This window comes from Caloenas nicobarica, chromosome 18 (assembly GCF_036013445.1).
Source record: "Caloenas nicobarica isolate bCalNic1 chromosome 18, bCalNic1.hap1, whole genome shotgun sequence".
NCBI classification, from domain to species: domain Eukaryota; kingdom Metazoa; phylum Chordata; class Aves; order Columbiformes; family Columbidae; genus Caloenas; species Caloenas nicobarica.
The window spans coordinates 9,907,389-9,932,268 of NC_088262.1; the positions used below are offsets into that span (position 1 = coordinate 9,907,389).

The following is a 24,880-nucleotide window of genomic DNA, read 5'->3' on the forward strand; positions in this document are numbered from 1 at the left end:
ATCCACCCCTACGGGGGCAACTGCCTCCCGGTAGCGCTGGCCGGGTGGCCAGTGGCACTCGCCCTGACGGATGGAGGCCAGACAAACAGGGCAGCTGGAGCTGTGCTGGCTTCACTGGGCACCAGGACCTTCTGGTAAAAGCAACAGCTTTCCTCTGCTAATCCAGACAGCCCTGCGCGAGCCCCGAGTCAATATAAAAACAAACTGAAGGAAATCAGACAAAGCTCCTTGGGAATGCATGGGGAGGAAAAAACAGCCTGGACACCTCACTTGGGATTGTTGTTTTCTGCAAGATGGCCTTTAAAAACCAGAAGAACATCCCAGAACAACCTCCAGACCCAAGGACCTGGGTCAACTGATTTCTGCCCTCAAACACCGGCTTCATCATTCCAGGTCAAATTGGCAGTTTCTCCAACTACCATCTGTGGGTTTTTTGGCTCCAGAGAAGGACGAGAATTTCCTTCCCAGCTCCATCAGCAAAGTGGTGCCACACACAGATTCCTGTGCACAAAACTGTCACAGAAATGTTCTTGACCCCAGGTTTCCCATACCAGAATCTCAGACGTTTGTGCTTTAAAAAATAATTTAATTATAAGATACAAAACAACTTGAAAGGTACAGCAAAGAAACAGTCCAGACTGGGGGCCTTTCAGGGGTTGGAACACAAGGCAAAAGAGACTTGGGCTTTTAAACCCATTTCTCTTAAGAAACCCTCTAAGAAATGGTGGTCAGGAGCAGGGAGGACGGCCGGGATGCTGGCAGAGGTGAAGTGCAGTAGGGCGCTTTCCTCAGGATCTCCAGAAATAACTGCGTAACCTCAAAGAAATCGTGGTCCGGAGAAGGGCAGAAGGACGGACGGGATGCTGACAGACATGAAGTGTTGTATCGAGCTTTCTTGAGGGACTCCAAGAAGATCTTCTCCCTTTCTAAGTAATCATCCTCCTGAGAAGAGAGGAAGGATGGGTGGGAATGATCCCAGAAAGTGCCACAGAAACAGGGTCACAGTCCAAGGTGTTGCTCATCAACAAGAGAAGGATCCCAAAGCCTCCCTGGGGACCCCTCCTCATGCTCCTCCAGAGCCTAGAACCTCACAGTCTGAGCAAGACCCGCAGGGGAAGCCTCCAAGAGCGTCCCTGCCTGGGGAAAGACCCAGCAGGGACCTGACGGCACAGGATGGGGACACCACAAAGCCAGAGTCCAGCAGAGCCAGCGTCTCCCACCCAGGGAAGGGCTGAGCAGAGGGCAACCCCTTCGAGCCGAGGACGATGTCCATCTCAGGTTGGACGTGGAGCCAGCCTGAGACAAGCTGCGAGCATCCCCCTCTCCTTGCCTCTGCTGTCACTCCTCTGGCTGCCCGCGGCTCCTTCCAGCCCACCCGGCCCAGCCCAGGGCTCAGCCCTGATCTCAGGAGACCCCCGAGGCTCTCAGGGCCCTGTCGGGTTCACCCAGCCCAGCTCCGCCAGCAGCTCCGCAGCCCCTTCCAGCCCTGCTCTCCCCTGCCTCACCCACTGGGCCTGGAACTTCAGCAGCTGCACCTGGGCACTGAGCACGGGGTTGTCGGCCACGGGCAGGGACTCCCCGATATCCCGCGGGCTGTGCCGAGGGAGCGTCCTAGTGGGAGGCAGAAAGTCTGGAACAGGAGCCGGAGTGCGAGATGCTGCCATTAGATGAACTGCAGACGTAGACACCACAGCATCCCTTGTTCTGCTGCCTGCGTGTCCCTGCAGCGGGGTCCTCCCCAGCCTCCCAGGACAAACGGGCTTTAACTCGCCGCCTCTCCCCTCCTGCCCCCTCCAGGCACTGCCCTGGCTCAGAGAGCTCCGCTGAGCCCCTGCAGAGGACGAGAGGGCAACTCGCACCTGAGGTTTATATGCAGGGGCACTAAACCAGCCCCCAGGACCATCCCAAGCCTCCTGAGACACAGGTACAAGCGCAGCTGCCCCCCGGCAAGTCCCTTCCCACCTGCAGCGTGCGGAAGCCTCAGCCAGGGTGCTGGAGAGACCATCGGTCGGGGCACCGAGGTCCTGGGCTGCGGTCAGCGGTGTCACAGGGTGGTTGGGCAGCTCCTCACGGGGCTATTCACGCCGTCTCCTCTGGTGAGCCGTGCTCAGCCGCTGCTGCGCGGTCTCTGGGAGAAAGGGAGAGAGAGAAGCTGTCAGAAAAGCTTCAGGCCTTGTGCACCGTGGCCCCTGGCCCAGTTGGGAGGGTGAGGAGACACTTCTCTGATGCAGACGCTCCTGCTGCTTCAGTTGCTCCTGCTGCTGCTGCAGGACCTGCAGCTTGTCGCGGAACTGGGATTCCATCCTGTGTGCCTCCCCCAGGGCTCGCTCCCCCTCCGCGTGCTTCTGGGCTAAGAGCTGCAAGGCAGAGCGGCTGGGGAGCTTGGGGACAGGGACCCTCGCTGCCCTGGGCTGGGGCTCCTCTGCGCGTCCCCTTGTTCCCCTCCCGGCACAGGATTCACGACTTCAGGAAGGCTGTGAGACCCCGGCTGTGCTGCCGGCCCGTGCTCGGCTGCAAACCGTGGTGCAGACGCTGCGCTTACCTCATTGGCGCTTCTCGTCAGCTCCTCCTGCTGCTGGACACGCAGCGCGGCCCCGTTCACCTTCTTCTCCAGCCTCAGCTCCTGCCAGGCCTCGTCCAGCCTCTGCCTGTCTCTCGCCAGCTGCTCCTCCTTGGCTTTCAGCTCCTGGCCCTGCATCTTCAGCTCTGCCCGCTCCTAGGGTGGGCACGGGGGAAACCGATGCATCACCTGCCCTGTCCCTGACACCATCTCACGTCTTCCCAAGGGGAGGCAGAGCCCCTGTTGAGCTCCTCGTGTGGCCGCTTTGGGTGCAGAGCAACAGCCCTCGGTTCTGCAGGTCACTGCACACGTTCTCCATGTTCTCACTGAAGACCTAACGACCTTGGGCAACTGATTTCTCCCCTCAAATACTGACTCCATCATTCCAGGACAAATTTCCAGTTTCTACCATCACTGCATGTGGGTTTTCACATCAAATCCCCATAATTAACAGTTGCAAAATGCTTTGAGATAGTGCTACAAAAATAGTAACAGTTGAAAGAAGGGCAGAACGTCTATTATCAGCACCTGGTTGATTAGTAATACTTGGTTTTGTCCTCAGAGCAGTATCACTATCTTGTGCTGGGGATGGAACAGAGGCCAAAGGAGTTTCTGCAGGGCAGCAAAAGAAGGGGGTGCTGGAAAACACGAATGTGTCTTCTGGAAAGCTGAAGGAAGCAGAGGCTCCAGAGAAGGACGAGTATTTCCTTCCCAGCTCCATGAGCAAAGTAGTGCCACATGCAGATTCACGTGCACAAAACTGTCGCAGAAATGTTCTTGACCCCAGGTTTCCCATAGCAGAGTCTCACACGTTAGTATTTAAAAAATCATCTCTTTACAAGATTAAAAACAACTTAAAAGGTACAGCAAAGAGACAGTCCGGACAGGGGCCTCTCGGCGGGAGGGACCACAAGACTGTATGTGAACAGAGACCTTCTCAGGTTGGCCAGAAGCATTCCCCTGCCCAACTGGTAAAGCTGGAAAAGTCACTAAAGCTTTGTTAAATGAGACCATACCCCGATTTGGGGTCCCCGCTGTGATGTCCTCTGATAGAAGACAGGTAAGTTCAAGCCACAGCAGCTTCTACTGTGTCTTTAGGCATTAAAGTGCATAACCAAACCCAAAGTGTATCCAAACCAAAGCCAAAATTCTTTTGCAATAGAGATCTACAAAATATTATCATCTCGGGTTGCGGTACGGCATAGCTCTTTGTTACCCCACAACAGTACCTAATCGAGCATTGTCGCGTAATGCAAGTAAAAATTATTAGCATTAAAATTAGAGTCACAAACATCAACAGCTACTTTGACTAGGTCGAATCGGTAGCCATGAAGCAAGCTTATGCCAAATTTCTTCAGAACTCCAAGATGTATCATCTTCAGTGACTTCATGTCATACTTTAGTTGATTCCCAAAAGGATTTGCGGTTGCTCCTATTTCAATACCGTGGGCAAAGCCCAAATTTGCTTTGTAAGAGTCTTTAGCTTGTACCAAAAGCAAAATTCACTATTGGCAAGACTATAATTATCACCAATAATGCTAACGAGGGATATTTAGTTGTTTCAGATTCGACCTGTCCACATTTTTCCTTTAGTTCATGTTGGGCTATAATAGTTTTCACTAAAGACCCGTGTAAGGGCCACCTTGGAGTAAAAGCATTTGTTACTGCACTCGTACTTTTTAGAGTCACTGAGATCAACGCTGAGAGAATTGGACAGCGGAAGGTCCTACTGGCTCCGACGTCTGTTTCTTATCTGCTGCTTTCTTCACTCTTGAATACTGAATCCAGGCAGGTTGCTCTTTAATCTTGACGGCAGTAAAGGCCGGCAGCAATACCTGGAACAGCCCATTCCACTTCTCTTCTGAAGGCTGACATGAAAAAGCTTTAACGGAAACTTCATCTATTGGCTTGAAAGAAAAGACTTCAGTTTTCTTTGGCTCGAGGCTTCACTCTAATTCTGAGCAGCGCTAAAGGTAGTGCTTGATTCTACTTCCAGTTAGTTTCTTGACAAATTCTGTTTATCTGCTGTTCGATTATATAACTCAGTTTCTTTTCCACCTGCCCACTTGCTTAAGACTTGTAGAGAGTTGGCAACTGCCAATCGATCTCTGATGCTCTACTGACTTGCAGCACTACCTGTGCAACAAAACGGGGCCCTCTATCAGAGGACATCACAGCAGGTACCCCAGATCGGGGTATGATCTCATTTAACAAAGCTTTAGTTACTTTTCCAGCTTTACTAGTTGGGCAGGGGAATGCTTCTGGCCAACCTGAGAAGGTCTCTGTTCACATACCGCAAGGTAGAGTTTACTGATGGTGGTTCGAGGAGACAGCCACCCGGGATCGAAGACATCGCTCTCATATCTCTCTCTGTCTTTTCAGCAGCTTGTCTCGCAGTATCAGCTGCCAATTTATTTCCAGCTTCCTGATCAGTGTCTCCTTTTCGATTCTCCTTGAAATGCATGACGGCAACTTGTCCAGTAACAGCCCGGCTTCCGACAATTGGAGTACCATGTTTAATCTGTTCTCCTTGTGCTGTTAATAAACTTGGGCCTTTTCAAATGGTCCATGGGCTTGCAGCACTCCCAAAGCATACTTGGAATCAGTGCAAATATTACTCTTCTTCTCTCTGGATAATTCTAAAGCTCATGCGTGTGCAGCTGTCTGGGCAGAAGTCCCAGGAGGCAAAGGTTTAGCTTCGATTACCTCGTGGGTAGTTGGTAGGGCATACCCAGCTTTATGTACTCCTTGCTTTACAAAGCTGCTTCCATCAGTGAACCAGGAGTCTTCAGCGTCTTCCTGTTCCTTTAAATCCCGTCTGCTGGAGTAAACAGCTCCCATTGTTTCCAAGCAATCCTGGACCACAGGCTCTGAAACAGATCCACTGAGGAAAGGGGCTGCATTGACAATGTTGGTAATGGCAATATTCACATCACCTTGTTCCACCAATACCGCCTGGTATTCAGGAATCTCCAGCGAGATAACCCATGGGTACCTTTTGGTTCCAGTACGGTTGTGACTGTGTGGGACACCAATACGGTCATTTTCTGTCCCCTGGTGAACTCAGGAGCTTCCTATACAGCGAGTGCAAGAGCTGCCACAGCTCCAAGACATCCAGGCCAGCCTTTGCTCGCTTCATCTGACTGCTTAGGGAAGCAGCCGCCGCTCGGTTCTGAGGACTCAATTGCTGCGCTAGAACACGCCAAGCAATGCTTGGCCTTTCGTGTGAGTATAACTAAAACGGCTTGGTGATATCTGGGAGACCCAGGTTCTTGGTTTAGTTGTGCAAATGCCCTCAAATGCTTCTCTTGTCCAATTCAACTTGGAAGTCTTTTTGTTTCACGGTTCATACAAAAGCTTTACTAAAAGTCCAAAATTATAAACTCCAAGTCTGCACCAACGTGCCATTCTAAGAAATGTCCAGCAAATAGCTTCTTTTTGCTCCATCCCCAGCCCTGGCTGCCCTCCGGAGATCTCGAATCCCAGATAAGTCACTTGGTGCTGTATCAGCTGGGCTTTCTGTTGGGAAGCTCGACACCCACTACATCTCACAAAATTTAGCAAACTTACAGTGCATTGCATACGGTCTTCTTTGGTTTCTGTGGCTATCAGGAGATCACAAAGTCTCATTTCCTGGAGGAGCTTCCCCGCTCTCAAGTTCTGCATTCTTTGATTTACTAGGAACTCTTGAAGCCCGTAGCCCTGGAAATACTCGATCCAACATTTCCTGAGGTCTATGGCTTTGCTTGTCAGTTTGAATCACTGCCAAATTTAAAAGCTCAATTCTTTTATCTTGAATGTCACTTCACCTTGCTTGAATGTTATTATTGCTTGCAATTGTTTTCATAAGTCTCGTCTCCGTAACAGTTTTGGAGACCCAGGCATAGATGAGAACTTAGGAATTCCAATTTGTTTTCCCAATTTCTATTTCATTGGCTGTTGAGGAAAGCTTTCTCTTCTTGGCCAGTAGCTCCCACAACAGTTACAAAATCTTCATCTAATGGTATCAATTCCTGATTCAAAACTGAATAAGACGTTCCAGTATCAACTAAACACTCTGATTCTTTTCCCTGTTTTCCTCGTCTCTCTCCTGAGTTTCACCACCTCGGAAGGGCAGGGCAAATAATCTTCAATTCTACGCCCCGTGGGGACACACACTCTTCTATCTCGCCCTCCCCTCTCATCAGGGGAGTTTCCTGTCTTATTCTACACGCTGAACGGCATCGTTTCAACTTCCCCTGAGCTTTATTCCGCTCCCTTTTTCATGTGAACACAGCTGGATCCTGTGGTGGCAAGTTAATACCGCATTCTGTCTGCCACTCTGGGGGTTTTCGCAAAGTGAAAAACGTATCAGCATACATGACCTGAGCCCACTTTCCTTCTCTCTTCAAGAATAACGTTCACGTGGCATAATTCAGAGTTTCATTCAGAGGCCACTTTTCCTCATCATCTAATTTATACAATGGCGACTGAATATAATATGTCAGCAAGGTTTCTCTGTTCACATTATCACCAGGTGGTTCCCCAATCTCCTTCCTGTGAGCTAACATAAGGTTAGTATGAAGTTAGTTATAACGGATGAGTTTCTTACTATTAATTACTAGTCAAATATAAGCTAAGCGCTCTGCTTCTAAACAACGTGTTCCTTAATCTTCAGGTCTCTTTGTCAGGCAGAACGATTTAAAACTTGAAAAATATCCCCTCGTTTTGCAGGTGGTTAGAAAGCATTTGCCATGTCGTCGTTGGTTAACGATGGGGACGTCTTTGTAACTTAATCCCAGTCTACATTAATTTAGCAGCTTCTCTTCAGTCCAGAGAAGGGAGGACGGTCAGGATGCCGGCAGAGGTGAAGTGTTGTAGGGCGCTTTCCTCAGGATCTCCATAAATAACCGCATAACAGCAAAGAAACAGTCTGGACTTGGGGCCTCTCAGCAGGAGGAGCACGAGACAAAAGAGACTTGGGCTTTTAAAGCCCCACAGTCTGTGCACCCGCTCTTCACGTATCCTTCACAAGCCTGTTGGTCCAGTGGTAATTTTGGGTCGGGGGCCTTCGTTGTTTCTTCTTGGATTCTCTTCCTCTGTCTTCCAGGCAGTTTTTTCTCTGTCATTCTCTCGATATTTCGAAGCATAGACTACAACTAAAGGAATTTAAGTGATTAAACTTATTCTGCAACAGTCCTCCCTTTGTGTTTATTAAGCATCCCTGCTAATGTGTCCAAACGAACTCCTGAAGTCTCTAAGGCCTTGAACTCGTAACCACAGTCTCACATACGATGTTATTACAAGTCACAACAGAACCAGAGCTGACAGAACGGCCACTGGAGCAGAGCCTGATGAAAGGTTCCTGTAGCAGCTGTAGAGTGGCACTCGCCCTGAGGGATGGAGGCCAGACCAACTGTGGCGTCACGGGCGCTGGGGAAGGACTTCGCACTCTGAACTCTCCGAGATCGTTTTTGAAGAGAAAGGAAGAAAGAAAATCCTCTAAGAAATGGTAGGCCGGAGAAGGGAGGACAGATTGACTACTTGCACAGGTGGAGATGCATTCCTCAGGGCCTTCATAAATGAACGCGTATACTCAATGTCATCGTCCACGGAAGAGGAGGAGGGCGGAGGGGTTGTTGACAGTCGTGAAGTGTTGTATCGTGCTTTCCTGAGGGACTCCAAGAAGTTTCTCTCCTCCTCTAAGCGTTTGTCCTCCTGAGAAGAGAGGAAGGATGCGTGGGATGGATCCCAGGCAGTGCCACAGAAACAGGGTCACAGTCCAAGGTGTTGCTCATCAACAAGAGAAGGATCCCAAAGCCTCCCTCGTGCCACGGCCCCCCATGAATGGGACCCCTCCCTGGCTCCTCCAGAGCGCAGAACCTCGCAGTCTGAGCAGGACCCGCAGGGGAAGCCTCCAAGAGCGTCCCTGCCTGGGGAAAGACCCAGCAGGGACCTGACGGCACAGGATGGGGACACCACAAAGCCAGAGTCCAGCAGAGCCGGCATCTCCCACCCAGGGAAGGGCTGAGCAGAGGGCAACCCCTTCGAGCCGAGGACGATGTCCATCTCGGGTTGGACGTGGAGCCAGCCTGAGACAAGCTGCGAGCATCCCCCTCTCCTTGCCTCTGCTGTCACTCCTCTGGCTGCCCGCGGCTCCTTCCAGCCCACCTGGCCCAGCCCAGGGCTCAGCCCTGATCTCAGGAGACCCCCCGGCTCTCAGGGCCCCGTCGGGTTCACCCAGCCCAGCTCCCCCAGCGGCTCCGCAGTCCCTTCCAGCCCCGCTCTCCCCCGCCTCACCTGCTGGGCCTGGAACTTCAGCAGCTCCACTTGGGTGCTGTACATGGAAGCTAAGGATGCCCTTTCCTGGTCCAGACGCTGCTGCTCCTGCTTCTGCTGCTCCTGCTGCTGCTTTAGATGCTCCTGCTGCTGCTTTAGATGCTCCTGCTGCTGCTTTAGATGCTCCTGCTGCTGCTGCAGGACCTGCAGCTTGTTGCGGAACTGGGATTCCATCCTGCGTGCCTCCCCCAGGGCTCGCTCCCCCTCCGTGTGCTTCTGGGCCAAGAGCTGCAAGGCAGAGCGGCTGGAGAGCTTGGGGACAGGGACCCTCGCTGCCCTGGGCTGGGGCTCCTCTGCATGTCCCCCTGTTCCCCTCCCGGCACAGGATTCACGACTTCAGGAAGGCTGTGAGACCCCGGCTGTGCTGCCAGCCCGTGCACGGCTGCGAACTGTGGTGCAGATGCTGCGCTTACCTGTTTCGAGTTTCTCATCAGCTCCTCCTGCTGCTGGACACGCAGCACGGCCTGGTTCACCTTCTCCTTCTCCAGCCTCAGCTCCTGCCAGGCCTCGTCCAGCCTCTGCCTGTCTCTCGCCAGCTGCTCCTCCTTGGCTTTCAGCTCCTGGCCCTGCATCTTCAGCTCTGCCCGCTCCTAGGGTGGGCACGGGGGAAACCGATGCATCACCTGCCCTGTCCCTGACACCATCTCATGTCTTCCCAAGGGGAGGCAGAGCCCCTGTTGAGCTCCTCGTGTGGCCGCTTTGGGTGCAGAGCAACAGCCCCCGGTGCTCCAGCAGTGCCCTCACCCCTCCACCTGTGGGGACCAGCGCTGGCAGAAATTGGGACCGGACACACACACACTCCTTCCTCAGAAGGGACGCAGCCCCTCACCGTGCTGCACACCCTCAAACACGTTCACCGCACGGCAGTTCCTCGGCACTGGAAATACCCAGCCTGAGTGGTCCTTTGCCACCCTGGCAGCCCTGTAAAATGCAGCTCTGCCGCACTGTCTGTGCCACATGTCCCCTCTGGACAGCCCTGGGGGGAGCAGAACTGGCTCTGGACATGTCCCCATGGCACGGGGAGGTTTTGCCTCATCCAGCGTGGGGGTTTCCTCTCCCCAGACTCCCAACAGAGGCGGCTGCGCCTGGTCTGGCTGCCCAAACTCCTCACGGGTAAAGGGGAGAGACAGAGTTGATGCTTCAGTCAACATCTGAAACGGGCTGGTGGAGCCTGTTCCTGGGACACCCCCATTCTCACCACCCCGAGCGACATCCCTGTCACCAGAAGGCAGCGCTGGACGTCTCCCTGGTGAGCAGGACCGACCCGTCTGCCTGCCAGACGCTGCAGGGACAGACGCCGTTCATGGGCTCCAGGCCGGGGACCTCCTGTGGGCCAGAGAAACGCCCCGGACCCAGCCAGGAGCCTGGCCCGGGCAGAGGACACAGCGTGGGCTCACCTGCTCCAGCAGCCGAGTCTGCTCGCCCAGCCTGGCCTCCGTGTTGGTCACCAGCTCCTGGACACGGCTCCGCTCCTCCTCCATGTCCCTCTTGCACATGTTCTGCAGGTCACTGGAGAACTTCTCCATCTTCTCAATGATGCCGTCCAGAGACCTGTGCAGAGGAGCGAGGGGAGGGTCACCCTGGGGGACACACTTTGTCTCACTGCGAACGAGACGGGGACGTGTGCTGGGCCATAGGCCGGGCAGCCCTGCCCCGAACCTCTCGGGATCAGAGCACAGCCGGAGGAAGATGCAGCTGCTGCTTCGGGGAGCACGGACAGATACTAAACAACAGCCCAGCATCCCTGGGGGCTGCAGGTGGGAGAGAGGATGGCCCCTGCTCCTCCTGTGCTGCGGGCCTGGTTCCCCGGTGGACAGGGAACACCCCAGCCAGGGATCAACGTGGGGACATGACACCGGCTGTCCGTACCTGGTGTGTGAAGTGGTGCTGGTCAGCACATCCATCTCTTGCTCTTTCAGCCACTTCACGTGCTGGAGCTGCTCCTCGTGTTTTTTGCGCAGTTCCTGGACAGACCCCCTGCAGGACACGGGGAAGGAGCCCAGCATGGGCTGTTACAAACTGGTGCTCCCCATGACGGGCACCGTGGAAGAGGCTCGGTCGTGGGGCTGAGAACCAGGTCCCAGGAGCTGAGCTGGCAGGGTGGTCTGTCACGGGGCATCCCACAGACTGCCATCCACATCTGGGATGGACCACATCTGGGGGTTATGGGCTTCTCTACCAAAACCAGATTTCTCATTGACCCAAACTATGCAGACATCAGCAACTCATTGTTCTGAATAAAAGGAATCTGGGGGAGAGAAAACATGGGGTTCAGCATATTTCTAAATGCAATGCATTCCCTCGGAATGATGTCTCCTGCCAGATCTCCCTGTCTCCAGCTGCAAAGCAAATCCCCACTCCAAAAGCCACTGAGCTGCCCTCAACCCAGCGCTTCTGGACCCTCCTTTCTCCTTTCACCATCTCCCCAAACCGTTCCCTGGTTCCTTCACCCAGAGCGGGGGTACCGGCACCACATGCCGCTCGTGCCGCTCTCACCTCTGCAGCTCCCGCAGCCGCTGCAGCTCCAGCCGGTGCTGCTCCCGCAGCTCCTCCAGGTCCAGCCGGTGCTGCGCCAGCAGCTCTGCCCGATCGCGCGCCGTGTCCTGCCACTGCTGCCGCAGCTGAGCCACCAGCTGCTCGTTCTGCTGCCGCAGCATCTCCACCCGCTGCCCGTAGTTCTCCTCCAGTAGGGTCACTGAGGTCCTGCCCGGAGAGAGCCCGTGAGGGGTCACGGCACCGAACAAGTGTTGCTGTCATTGCAGTACCTGGCACTCTGCACCCAAAGGGCACACGGGGATTTAGCAGCAGATCAGTGTTGCTGTGTGCGTGGGGAAACTGAGGCAGGGGCTGCTTCGCTCTCCGCATTCTGAGCCCTGAGCCCTCTGCTGCTGCCCAGTGCGATGCCCTGGTTGGGGACTTGCTGGCAAAGGGACAGGCCCCTCCTCTTGTCACCCACCCAGGGAGGATTTGGGACACGCCCCAGCACTGTCCCCCCAGGGGAGCTGGATGGGGCTGTAGGCGAGGACCTGCCGGAGGAGGGGAGCACAGGCCAGAGCCCGCTACCTGTGGCTGCTCTTCTGGAGATCCAGGTACTCCCGGTGCTGCTGCTGCGCACTCTCCAGCAACAGTTTGTGATGCGCCCGCTCCTCCTCCAGCATCCGCACCTGCCGGGCACCCAGGGAGAAGGTTCTTGTGCTGCCCCGGGGACAGAACCCCCACAGCAGCACTCGGTGGCCGTTGGCATCTCTGGACAGGGAGGTTGCTCCTCTCTCCCATTACCCTGATGCTGTTTGGAGCAGACGTGGCCCCTTCTCCTCCCCCTGGCTCACCCATGTCCCCCTCCACAGGCGCTGGGGCTCACCTGGCTCTCCAGCTCTGCCACACGGGCCTGGGCGCTCAGCAGCTCTGCCCGACACTCCGATGCTGCTGGGGAGGCGGCCAGCTGGCTGCAGGCAAAAAGCACCCGATGTGGTCAAGCCGAGGAGGCCATGAGAGACAAGATCCCTCCCCAACACCAGCTCCTGCCTCGCAGCTGAAAGCCTCCGTCCCACTCGGCTGCGGCAGGATTTAGCCTTTTGGCTGCCGAGGGAGCAAAGACCCCAACAGCTCCAAGCCTGGTGCTCCCCTCGCTGCACCCACCCCCTTCCCCGGGCACCCCCAGCTCACAGCCCCTGCCCGCCGCTCGAGGCACTTGGGCTGCAATTCCCTTCTGAGCCCCGTTCAGAGGGCACAAGTCTGAACCCGCACAGGGGAACGGGACTGTGGGCTGGATCAGCAGGACAAAGACCCGCGGCATTACCCCAACCGGAGACAAGAAAGTGCTTAAATGAATTTCATAACTCTGAGGCAGGCGTTGCTGAGAGCTGCTGCTGGAGCAGCCACACGTGGAGCAGACGGGAGCGCTGCGGCCATTGACCGGACTTTTACCTGACGGGAGAGCAGGGACCCGGCCCTTCACCCGCGGTCTCTGAGGGCTCGGCCTTTGTGTCTTGGGCCTCCGAGGGCTCGGCCTTTGTGTCTTGGGTTTCCAAGGGCTTGGTCTTTTTCTCTTGGGCCTCCGAGGGTTCCGCCTTTTTCTCTTGTGCCTCCGAGGGCTCAGCCTTTTTCTCTTGGGCCTCTGAGGGCTCAGCCTTTTTCTCCTGGGTCTCTGAGGGCTCGACCTTCTTCTCCTGGGTCTCCATGGTCTTGGCCTCTATCTTCTGCACCTCGGCCTGTGCTTCGGCTTTCCTGCGAGCCAAGGCAGCCGTCAGCCAGTCCATCGGGTCGGGTTTAGCCGCTGCCTCCTCTGCAGCCCCGAGCTGGCTGGCGGGGCTGGGCCGCCCGGCTGCGGCAGGGCTGGGGATGCTGAGTGCCGGGCTGCCCTTGGCTGGGGACAGCGGGTCCGGGTCCAGGAAATCGTCATCCTCCAAGCCCAGCCAGTCGTCTCCGCCCCTTCTTCTCTGCACGGGGTTCCGTCTGCCTGGACGACGAGGTGTGGAGCGGAGCTCTGGGTTCGGTTCGCTGCCGCTGATCTCGGCAGAAAACCTGAGGAAGGAGAAGCAGCTGCAGACCTGCCTGCAAGGGGATGCGGGGACCTGCCTGCTCAGCCGCAGGGACAGCGGGGTGGTGGCTGGAGCTACAGACACACGCACAGCACCGTACCTCACCGACTGCCCCGTTGCCGGCTGGACCGCGGGCCTGGAGCCCATCGAGGGCTTGTAGGCTCCAAAGACAAGTTCCTCCTTGTCCCAACGCTTTTCCTCCTCTGTTCAGACAAGGAGCCTTGAGCCAGCGCCCAGAGGAGCAGCTGCTGCAAAGACACCAGCCCTCCCCTCCTCCTCCTCCTCCTCCCAGGCTGCCTCGAGGGCAGAGCACAACACTTCTGCATGAGCCGCCTTCCCCCGCGCTGACCCAGAGCCCGTTAACCGCCCTGCTCACCCCGACAGAAAGGGCATTTCCCCTGCAAGGGCATTACAAATAAAGCTCGCTAGCCCAAGCCAATGCTGTCAGCTCTGCAGACCTTCCCAACGTCCCTGGCTGGGCTCACCTGGCTGCTTTGGGAGCTTTTTATCCAGTTTGAACTCCCTATGCTCTCCCGTACCTGGCTTTTCCAGGACTTTGGCCACGGAGCCTCGTCCGAACAACTCATCCAGCTTGGAGCGCGCTGGCCGGAGCTCCTCTCTGTGGGGACACGGTGGCAGATGGTTTCTCCAGAGGCAGGGCTGTCCCTCCTCACACAGCCTGGCCAGGCTGCTCTGGCTCTTCTCTGCCAAACCAGCTGCTCTTGCCCCTTGCTGGGACCCACGGGCAGAAGCTCCAGCATCCCCCCCCAGCACGGTGGCACCGGCTCAACGTGCAGCCCGCCCCCTGCGTTACTCCCACCGCCTCCGCACTGCCCTTACTCTTTTTTTGGGCCATTGCCAATTCCCATCGCATCCAACAGGTTGTCGTCATCCACATCTTCAAACGTCGATGTCTTCCTCCTCTGGACCGGGGCCACCGTGCGCAGGGGCGTCTGGCGTGGGGGTAGCTCTGGGGATGGGATCGCACATGGGAGGAGGTTTGAGCAGGGCAGGTGTTGGTTTTTTAAACAACAAGAGATCCAAGCAGCCCAGTGGGATTTATCGGGGAGAAAGGCCATTTGAGGGGAGCATCGGACCCATGAGCATCCCCGCTGCAGGAACAAGAGGGGCGAGTGCCTGTAACAGCCACAGTGCAGCCGGGACCCACCCAGACGTGCCCCCGCTGGGCTTTGCCGTGGACCGGGGATGCTACGGCCACCCAAATCCTGACCCCAAAAACTTGGTCTCATTTGGCACCGTGCAGAACAGGCCGGGTGAGGCCCAAGGGAAAATCTGAGCCTCCCTTCCCACAAAGGAAAGGCCAGTTCTGTAACCTGTGGCACTCCCTGAGCTGTGGCACAACCAACCTCGTTATTGAGTTGCTCTAGAAATGACCGCTCTGCTTAGTCACAGATGGGACTGGGTGGCTTTCGATTTCATCAGCTGGGACCTCACACAAACTCAGCCAGGCTGCTGATTCCTTTCCTACAAGGAGGAGGCATCCAGCAACCTGCTTACCTTTCCTGCTGCTCTGTTCCGGTGTTGTCTCAGAGCTGCTTTCAGTGCCACGTTTCACGGGCATCTTCCATGGCCCAGAACTGGGTTTCGATGTCCCCAGGAAATCCCAGTCCGCGTCGTCCTTGTCCTGGAAAGCAAGAGGATGAGGACGGGCACAGGGCGAGCGCTGCGGATGCCTCAGCACTGCTCTTCCCTTGGGAGGCTGGTGCTGGGGGCCACGGCTGCAGCGCACGGGGGCTGAGATGGGGGGATTTCGGTACTTGAAACGCTCTGTACCCTGAGTCCTGGGCTGAGATCCTGCTGCTGCCTCCGGGAGAAGCGTCAGGAACACCCAAGCCCATTGCTTTGGGTGAGGGCTCTTCCTACGACGCTTGAGCCGAAGCGCACCCAGGAAGGCTGGGCTGCAGCAGCATGTGCCCCCGGGCTTTGCTCCATCCTCGGTACCTGGAAGCCTGTCTCGCACTGGACACCCACTCCCCTCTCCTGTCTTTTCCCCCTGCCAGCGATGCCCGAGAGCTCAGCCCCAGCCCTCAGGACATCCAGACTCTCTCCCCAAATTTGGGCTCACCCCTGCAGCTGCCTTGTTCTCTGCAGGGACCTTGCTGAAGAAATCATCCTCTGCAAACCACCTGTCGGGGCGGGGAGCGGGTGCAGAAGCTGAGGACGGGGCAGGTCAGGAGGACGTGGGGAGCACAGAGAGATCTGAAAGGCACTCACTCCTTGCCGGCCCGCACGCTGCTGCTCCAGGCTCTCCCACCGCTGCTCCCGGCCGGCTGGGAAGCTCTGGCAGATGTAACACGGGGTTCAACTGGAAAAACGCAGGGAGAGAGCAGGATGATGGACACGGCCATAGCCCTGGCCTGGGCACTCCACAGGGGGATTTGCCGGCTTCTCATGGACCACAGAGGTTTTTAATCAGAGACAAACTTCCCTTCACCTCCCCAGACCGACGGGCAACCTGTTCAGTGGCCTCTGGCTCTGGGAACCCGGCTGTCCCCCCTGCTCCCTGCTGCCTCCCCCCTCACAACTGGAGCCTCTCGCAGATCAAGGGCTGTTGCACCAGCAGCTCCTGCTCCCAGGAAGGGAGGACCAGGACAAGGATGCTGCCCTTTCAGCTGCAAAGAAGCTTCATTTTACCATCATATCCCCGCAGATCCTCAAGGATGTCATCAATAGAGCCTGAAACAAGACAAATTCAAGGTGCTGAGGCAGGTGAGCTCATCAAGCTGGTGCAGAAAAGCTCCCAATGTCAACAAGGCTTGCTCTTCCGAGATCCCCCAAGAATAAAGATTTGGTCTCAAGCACCAGCAATGTAATGCCTGCCATGTCTTCCACAGAGAGCTGCCAGGGCCAGGACTTGACTCCAAATGCACTGCTTCAGTATCAGGGGCAGCAAGAGGCCTCTAAACCAGCAGTTAGGGAGCAGGGAGGGGAAGAACTCAAATAAACGCATATATTCTCCCCCAGATTTGGGAAAACCCACAGGAACAGAATATAGGAGCCCAGGAAGCAAATCCCTTTGACTGGAGAGGCAGGTGAATATGTTTGGGTCAGCAATGACACAATGCACTGAGCTGCACCTTTCACACAGGGATGGCGACCGTTCCGGTAGCCAGGGCTGCCACCTCATCCCAGTGTCCCCCCTCCTCTGTCCCAGGCATCCCCAGCACACCAAAGCACCTACGGACAGGGAAAGGAGACCACGCCAGTGTACTTACCACTTATGCTTCTCTTGGCTCGCGTAGCCTACGGAGAAAGACAATTCCCTCATTAGAAAACCAAGCGAGTCTGAGCTGGACTTTCTCAGCACACTAAAGCCAGAGGCAGGTTTCTCCAGAGAAGCCCAGCAGCACCAGCGAAGCCCTCGTCCCGCCCGCGCTGCTTGGGAAATGGCAGGTGAAACCCCGGGCAAGCAGAGAGATGTGACACCTTCAGTGACACCAGGGAGCTCAGCCCCTCCTGCCTGCCAGCTGGGCAGAAGCCCCCAGCCCTCGGGATGGCTCCTGCCTGCCAGCCAGTGCCACAGCAGCACTGGGGATTTCCCAGGCCTGCCTGAGCACCCATCACACTCACCATGGCAAGAGCCGGGCTTTCCCTTGCTCAAGATGGTCTCCTCGCAGATTCCTCCGCTGTCAGCCCCCGGGGGGGATCGAAGATCCTTGCTCACGTCCACACTCTGACCTGCAGGGAGAGGAGGATTTCCCGACTTGCTGTTAAACCTACGTCCCCCTGCCGCCCCCCCGGCTGGCTCCCTGCTGCTCGCGCCTCTCCAAGGCCCTGGAAACCAGGCTCCATCTCAGCCTTAAACACACCCGCAATCACAGAATCGCAGAAGTATTCTGGTTGGAAAAGACCCTCAAGATCATCGAGTCCAACCATAAACCTCACACTACCAAGTCCGCCCCCACCCCATGTCCCTGAGAACCTCATCTCTGCATCTTTCAAACCCCTCCAGGGATGGGGACTCCACCACTGCCCTGGGCAGCCTGTTCCAGTGCCCCACAGCCCTTTGGGGAAGAAATTGTTCCCCAGATCCAGCCTCAACCTCCCCTGCTGCAACTTGAGGCCGTTTCCTCTGGTCCTGGCGCTTGTTCCTGGGGAGCAGAGCCCGACCCCCCTGGCTCCAAGCTCCTTTCGGGCAGGTCAGAGATCAGAAGGTCTCCCCTCAGCTCCTGTTCTCCAGCTGAACCCCCAGCTCCCTCGGCCGCTCCCATCACCCTTGTGCTCCAGCCCCTCACCAGCTCTCCTGCTCTCCTCTGGACACACTCCAGTAGCTCAAGGCGTCAACCGAAGTCTCCAGATCCACAAGTCGCCGAGATGAACAGCACCTCCCGCGATGCTGCAGGACGGAGCAGCCGCCGCGGCACCGACCGCACCGACCGCACCGACCGCACCAACGGCACCGACCGCACCGACCGCACCAACGGCACCGACCGCACCGACCGCACCAACGGCACCGACCGCACCAACCGCACCAACGGCACCGACCGCACCGACCGCACCGACCGCACCAACCACACCAACGGCACCGACCGCACCAACGGCACCGGCCGCACCAACCGCCGCCGCTCCGCGTCCCGTGGCCGCGACACCGGGGGCCCTCGCGCCCCCGGCCCCCAGCGGGCGCGGGCCTGGTGGCCATGGCCGCAGCGTCCCGGTCCCCGGGCTCACGGCAGCCCCAGCCCCGCCCGGCCCCGCCCGGCCCTTCCCTTCCCTTCCCTTCCCGGCCCGGCCCGGCCCTTCTCCTCTCGCCGGGTGCTGGGAAATGGAGTCCCCGGCGGGCTCGGGGCAGGGCCGGCAGCTCCAGCCCCGGCGGCTCCGCTGCCCCCCGGGGCACTTTCAAACCTCTTTTCAAAGCCTACACGCCTAATGGCTTCAAACACTGAAACCTTCTGGACGGGCTTTCTCGAGGCTCTTGTCTAAGTGTGTCTCCTTCAGTGCAGAGCAGCTGCTGAGCCTGCAGAGAACTACGGAATTTCACTTCGGCTTGAGAACAAGTGACAGAATCCCAGAATCCCCGCCTGGCTGGGGCTGAAGGGCCCCCTGGAGATCCCCCAGCCCAGCCCCCCTGCTCACGCAGGGTCACCAGAGCAGATCACACAGGTCGGTCCAGGCGGGTTTGAATGTCTCCAGAGAAGGAGACTCCACACCCGCTCTGGGCAGCCTGGTCCAGGCTCTGGCACCTCCCAGCAAAGAAGTTTCTCCTCATGTTCAGCTGGACCCTCCTGTGTTTCAGTCTGTGCCCGTTGCCCCTCACCCTGGCGTTGGGCACCACTGAACAGAGTCTGGTCCATCCTCTGACACCCACCCTGAGATATTGATCACATTGATCAGATCCCTCTCAGCTTCTCTGCTCCAGCTCAACAGCCCCAGCTCTCTCAGCCTTTCCTCACAAGAAAGATGCTCCAGACCCATCAGCATCTTTGTAGCCCAGCGCTGGACTCTCTCCAGTAATTCCTTGTCCTTCTTAAACTGGGGAGCCCAGAACTGGACACACAACTCAGATGGGGCCTCACCAGGGCAGAGCAGAGGGGGAGGATTCACCTCCCTCAACCTGCTGGCCACGCTCCTCCTCATGCACCCCGGGTACCATCGACCTTCTTGGCCACAGGGCGCGTTGCTGGCTCATGGTCAACCTGTTGTCAACCAGAACTCCTGTGACAGCTCGGCCCTACCACGGCCGGTGGGATCCACCCCTACGGGGGCAACTGCCTCCCGGTAGCGCTGGCCGGGTGGCCAGTGGCACTCGCCCTGACGGATGGAGGCCAGACAAACAGGGCAGCTGGAGCTGTGCTGGGTTCACTGGGCACCAGGACCTTCTGGTAAAAGCAACAGCTTTCCTCTGCTAATCCAGACAGCCCTGCGCGAGCCCCGAGTCAATATAAAAACAAACTGAAGGAAATCAGACAAAGCTCCTTGGGAATGCATGGGGAGGAAAAAACAGCCTGGACACCTCACTTGGGATTGTTGTTTTCTGCAAGATGGCCTTTAAAAACCAGAAGAACATCCCACAACAACCTCCAGACCCAAGGACCTGGGTCAACTGATTTCTGCCCTCAAACACCGGCTTCATCATTCCAGGTCAAATTGGCAGTTTCTCCAACTACCATCTGTGGGTTTTTTGGCTCCAGAGAAGGACGAGAATTTCCTTCCCAGCTCCATCAGCAAAGTGGTGCCACACACAGATTCCTGTGCACAAAACTGTCACAGAAATGTTCTTGACCCCAGGTTTCCCATAGCAGAATCTCAGACGTTTGTGCTTTAAAAAATAATTTAATTATAAGATACAAAACAACTTGAAAGGTACAGCAAAGAAACAGTCCAGACTGGGGGCCTTTCAGGGGTTGGAACACAAGGCAAAAGAGACTTGGGCTTTTAAACCCATTTCTCTTAAGAAACCCTCTAAGAAATGGTGGTCAGGAGCAGGGAGGACGGCCGGGATGCTGGCAGAGGTGAAGTGCAGTAGGGCGCTTTCCTCAGGATCTCCAGAAATAACTGCGTAACCTCAAAGAAATCGTGGTCCGGAGAAGGGCAGAAGGACGGACGGGATGCTGACAGACATGAAGTGTTGTATCGAGCTTTCTTGAGGGACTCCAAGAAGATCTTCTCCCTTTCTAAGTAATCATCCTCCTGAGAAGAGAGGAAGGATGGGTGGGAATGATCCCAGAAAGTGCCACAGAAACAGGGTCACAGTCCAAGGTGTTGCTCATCAACAAGAGAAGGATCCCAAAGCCTCCCTGGGGACCCCTCCTCATGCTCCTCCAGAGCCTAGAACCTCACAGTCTGAGCAAGACCCGCAGGGGAAGCCTCCAAGAGCGTCCCTGCCTGGGGAAAGACCCAGCAGGGACCTGACGGCACAGGATGGGGACACCACAAAGCCAGAGTCCAGCAGAGCCAGCGTCTCCCACCCAGGGAAGGGCTGAGCAGAGGGCAACCCCTTCGAGCCGAGGACGATGTCCATCTCAGGTTGGACGTGGAGCCAGCCTGAGACAAGCTGCGAGCATCCCCCTCTCCTTGCCTCTGCTGTCACTCCTCTGGCTGCCCGCGGCTCCTTCCAGCCCACCCGGCCCAGCCCAGGGCTCAGCCCTGATCTCAGGAGACCCCCGAGGCTCTCAGGGCCCTGTCGGGTTCACCCAGCCCAGCTCCGCCAGCAGCTCCGCAGCCCCTTCCAGCCCTGCTCTCCCCTGCCTCACCCACTGGGCCTGGAACTTCAGCAGCTGCACCTGGGCACTGAGCACGGGGTTGTCGGCCACGGGCAGGGACTCCCCGATATCCCGCGGGCTGTGCCGAGGGAGCGTCCTAGTGGGAGGCAGAAAGTCTGGAACAGGAGCCGGAGTGCGAGATGCTGCCATTAGATGAACTGCAGACGTAGACACCACAGCATCCCTTGTTCTGCTGCCTGCGTGTCCCTGCAGCGGGGTCCTCCCCAGCCTCCCAGGACAAACGGGCTTTAACTCGCCGCCTCTCCCCTCCTGCCCCCTCCAGGCACTGCCCTGGCTCAGAGAGCTCCGCTGAGCCCCTGCAGAGGACGAGAGGGCAACTCGCACCTGAGGTTTATATGCAGGGGCACTAAACCAGCCCCCAGGACCATCCCAAGCCTCCTGAGACACAGGTACAAGCGCAGCTGCCCCCCGGCAAGTCCCTTCCCACCTGCAGCGTGCGGAAGCCTCAGCCAGGGTGCTGGAGAGACCATCGGTCGGGGCACCGAGGTCCTGGGCTGCGGTCAGCGGTGTCACAGGGTGGTTGGGCAGCTCCTCACGGGGCTATTCACGCCGTCTCCTCTGGTGAGCCGTGCTCAGCCGCTGCTGCGCGGTCTCTGGGAGAAAGGGAGAGAGAGAAGCTGTCAGAAAAGCTTCAGGCCTTGTGCACCGTGGCCCCTGGCCCAGTTGGGAGGGTGAGGAGACACTTCTCTGATGCAGACGCTCCTGCTGCTTCAGTTGCTCCTGCTGCTGCTGCAGGACCTGCAGCTTGTCGCGGAACTGGGATTCCATCCTGTGTGCCTCCCCCAGGGCTCGCTCCCCCTCCGCGTGCTTCTGGGCTAAGAGCTGCAAGGCAGAGCGGCTGGGGAGCTTGGGGACAGGGACCCTCGCTGCCCTGGGCTGGGGCTCCTCTGCGCGTCCCCTTGTTCCCCTCCCGGCACAGGATTCACGACTTCAGGAAGGCTGTGAGACCCCGGCTGTGCTGCCGGCCCGTGCTCGGCTGCAAACCGTGGTGCAGACGCTGCGCTTACCTCATTGGCGCTTCTCGTCAGCTCCTCCTGCTGCTGGACACGCAGCGCGGCCCCGTTCACCTTCTTCTCCAGCCTCAGCTCCTGCCAGGCCTCGTCCAGCCTCTGCCTGTCTCTCGCCAGCTGCTCCTCCTTGGCTTTCAGCTCCTGGCCCTGCATCTTCAGCTCTGCCCGCTCCTAGGGTGGGCACGGGGGAAACCGATGCATCACCTGCCCTGTCCCTGACACCATCTCACGTCTTCCCAAGGGGAGGCAGAGCCCCTGTTGAGCTCCTCGTGTGGCCGCTTTGGGTGCAGAGCAACAGCCCTCGGTTCTGCAGGTCACTGCACACGTTCTCCATGTTCTCACTGAAGACCTAACGACCTTGGGCAACTGATTTCTCCCCTCAAATACTGACTCCATCATTCCAGGACAAATTTCCAGTTTCTACCATCACTGCATGTGGGTTTTCACATCAAATCCCCATAATTAACAGTTGCAAAATGCTTTGAGATAGTGCTACAAAAATAGTAACAGTTGAAAGAAGGGCAGAACGTCTATTATCAGCACCTGGTTGATTAGTACTACTTGGTTTTGTCCTCAGAGCAGTATCACTATCTTGTGCTGGGGATGGAACAGAGGCCAAAGGAGTTTCTGCAGGGCAGCAAAAGAAGGGGGTGCTGGAAAACACGAATGTGTCTTCTGGAAAGCTGAAGGAAGCAGAGGCTCCAGAGAAGGACGAGTATTTCCTTCCCAGCTCCATGAGCAAAGTAGTGCCACATGCAGATTCACGTGCACAAAACTGTCGCAGAAATGTTCTTGACCCCAGGTTTCCCATAGCAGAGTCTCACACGTTAGTATTTAAAAAATCATCTCTTTACAAGATTAAAAACAACTTAAAAGGTACAGCAAAGAGACAGTCCGGACAGGGGCCTCTCGGCGGGAGGGACCACAAGACTGTATGTGAACAGAGACCTTCTCAGGTTGGCCAGAAGCATTCCCCTGCCCAACTGGTAAAGCTGGAAAAGTCACTAAAGCTTTGTTAAATGAGACCATACCCCGATTTGGGGTCCCCACTGTGATGTCCTCTGATAGAAGACAGGTAAGTTCAAGCCACAGCAGCTTCTACTGTGTCTTTAGGCATTAAAGTGCATAACCAAACCCAAAGTGTATCCAAACCAAAGCCAAAATTCTTTTGCAATAGAGATCTACAAAATATTATCATCTCGGGTTGCGGTACGGCATAGCTCTTTGTTACCCCACAACAGTACCTAATCGAGCATTGTCGCGTAATGCAAGTAAAAATTATTAGCATTAAAATTAGAGTCACAAACATCAACAGCTACTTTGACTAGGTCGAATCGGTAGCCATGAAGCAAGCTTATGCCAAATTTCTTCAGAACTCCAAGATGTATCATCTTCAGTGACTTCATGTCATACTTTAGTTGATTCCCAAAAGGATTTGCGGTTGCTCCTATTTCAATACCGTGGGCAAAGCCCAAATTTGCTTTGTAAGAGTCTTTAGCTTGTACCAAAAGCAAAATTCACTATTGGCAAGACTATAATTATCACCAATAATGCTAACGAGGGATATTTAGTTGTTTCAGATTCGACCTGTCCACATTTTTCCTTTAGTTCATGTTGGGCTATAATAGTTTTCACTAAAGACCCGTGTAAGGGCCACCTTGGAGTAAAAGCATTTGTTACTGCACTCGTACTTTTTAGAGTCACTGAGATCAACGCTGAGAGAATTGGACAGCGGAAGGTCCTACTGGCTCCGACGTCTGTTTCTTATCTGCTGCTTTCTTCACTCTTGAATACTGAATCCAGGCAGGTTGCTCTTTAATCTTGACGGCAGTAAAGGCCGGCAGCAATACCTGGAACAGCCCATTCCACTTCTCTTCTGAAGGCTGACATGAAAAAGCTTTAACGGAAACTTCATCTATTGGCTTGAAAGAAAAGACTTCAGTTTTCTTTGGCTCGAGGCTTCACTCTAATTCTGAGCAGCGCTAAAGGTAGTGCTTGATTCTACTTCCAGTTAGTTTCTTGACAAATTCTGTTTATCTGCTGTTCGATTATATAACTCAGTTTCTTTTCCACCTGCCCACTTGCTTAAGACTTGTAGAGAGTTGGCAACTGCCAATCGATCTCTGATGCTCTACTGACTTGCAGCACTACCTGTGCAACAAAACGGGGCCCTCTATCAGAGGACATCACAGCAGGTACCCCAGATCGGGGTATGATCTCATTTAACAAAGCTTTAGTTACTTTTCCAGCTTTACTAGTTGGGCAGGGGAATGCTTCTGGCCAACCTGAGAAGGTCTCTGTTCACATACCGCAAGGTAGAGTTTACTGATGGTGGTTCGAGGAGACAGCCACCCGGGATCGAAGACATCGCTCTCATATCTCTCTCTGTCTTTTCAGCAGCTTGTCTCGCAGTATCAGCTGCCAATTTATTTCCAGCTTCCTGATCAGTGTCTCCTTTTCGATTCTCCTTGAAATGCATGACGGCAACTTGTCCAGTAACAGCCCGGCTTCCGACAATTGGAGTACCATGTTTAATCTGTTCTCCTTGTGCTGTTAATAAACTTGGGCCTTTTCAAATGGTCCATGGGCTTGCAGCACTCCCAAAGCATACTTGGAATCAGTGCAAATATTACTCTTCTTCTCTCTGGATAATTCTAAAGCTCGTGCGTGTGCAGCTGTCTGGGCAGAAGCCCCAGGAGGCAAAGGTTTAGCTTCGATTACCTCGTGGGTAGTTGGTAGGGCATACCCAGCTTTATGTACTCCTTGCTTTACAAAGCTGCTTCCATCAGTGAACCAGGAGTCTTCAGCGTCTTCCTGTTCCTTTAAATCCCGTCTGCTGGAGTAAACAGCTCCCATTGTTTCCAAGCAATCCTGGACCACAGGCTCTGAAACAGATCCACTGAGGAAAGGGGCTGCATTGACAATGTTGGTAATGGCAATATTCACATCACCTTGTTCCACCAATACCGCCTGGTATTCAGGAATCTCCAGCGAGATAACCCATGGGTACCTTTTGGTTCCAGTACGGTTGTGACTGTGTGGGACACCAATACGGTCATTTTCTGTCCCCTGGTGAACTCAGGAGCTTCCTATACAGCGAGTGCAAGAGCTGCCACAGCTCCAAGACATCCAGGCCAGCCTTTGCTCGCTTCATCTGACTGCTTAGGGAAGCAGCCGCCGCTCGGTTCTGAGGACTCAATTGCTGCGCTA

General features: G+C 55.9%; 1 protein-coding gene across 1 annotated transcript; it reads right to left on the reverse strand.

Moving 5' to 3' along the window:
* Nucleotides 1-4,853: 4,853 nt before the first annotated feature.
* LOC135996289 (fas-binding factor 1 homolog) lies at nucleotides 4,854-17,232 on the reverse strand. Its single transcript, XM_065648112.1, is given in 18 exon segments — nucleotides 4,854-8,257; nucleotides 8,840-9,106; nucleotides 9,292-9,468; nucleotides 10,276-10,429; nucleotides 10,748-10,855; nucleotides 11,375-11,581; nucleotides 11,942-12,042; nucleotides 12,240-12,324; nucleotides 12,806-12,888; nucleotides 12,979-13,189; nucleotides 13,253-13,389; nucleotides 13,510-13,622; nucleotides 13,905-14,038; nucleotides 14,260-14,389; nucleotides 14,938-15,423; nucleotides 15,426-15,500; nucleotides 17,011-17,118; nucleotides 17,223-17,232. Coding segments are annotated over 18 exon segments (2,802 nt in total). The 3' UTR covers nucleotides 4,854-8,041.
* Between the last annotated feature and the right edge of the window lie 7,648 nt (nucleotides 17,233-24,880).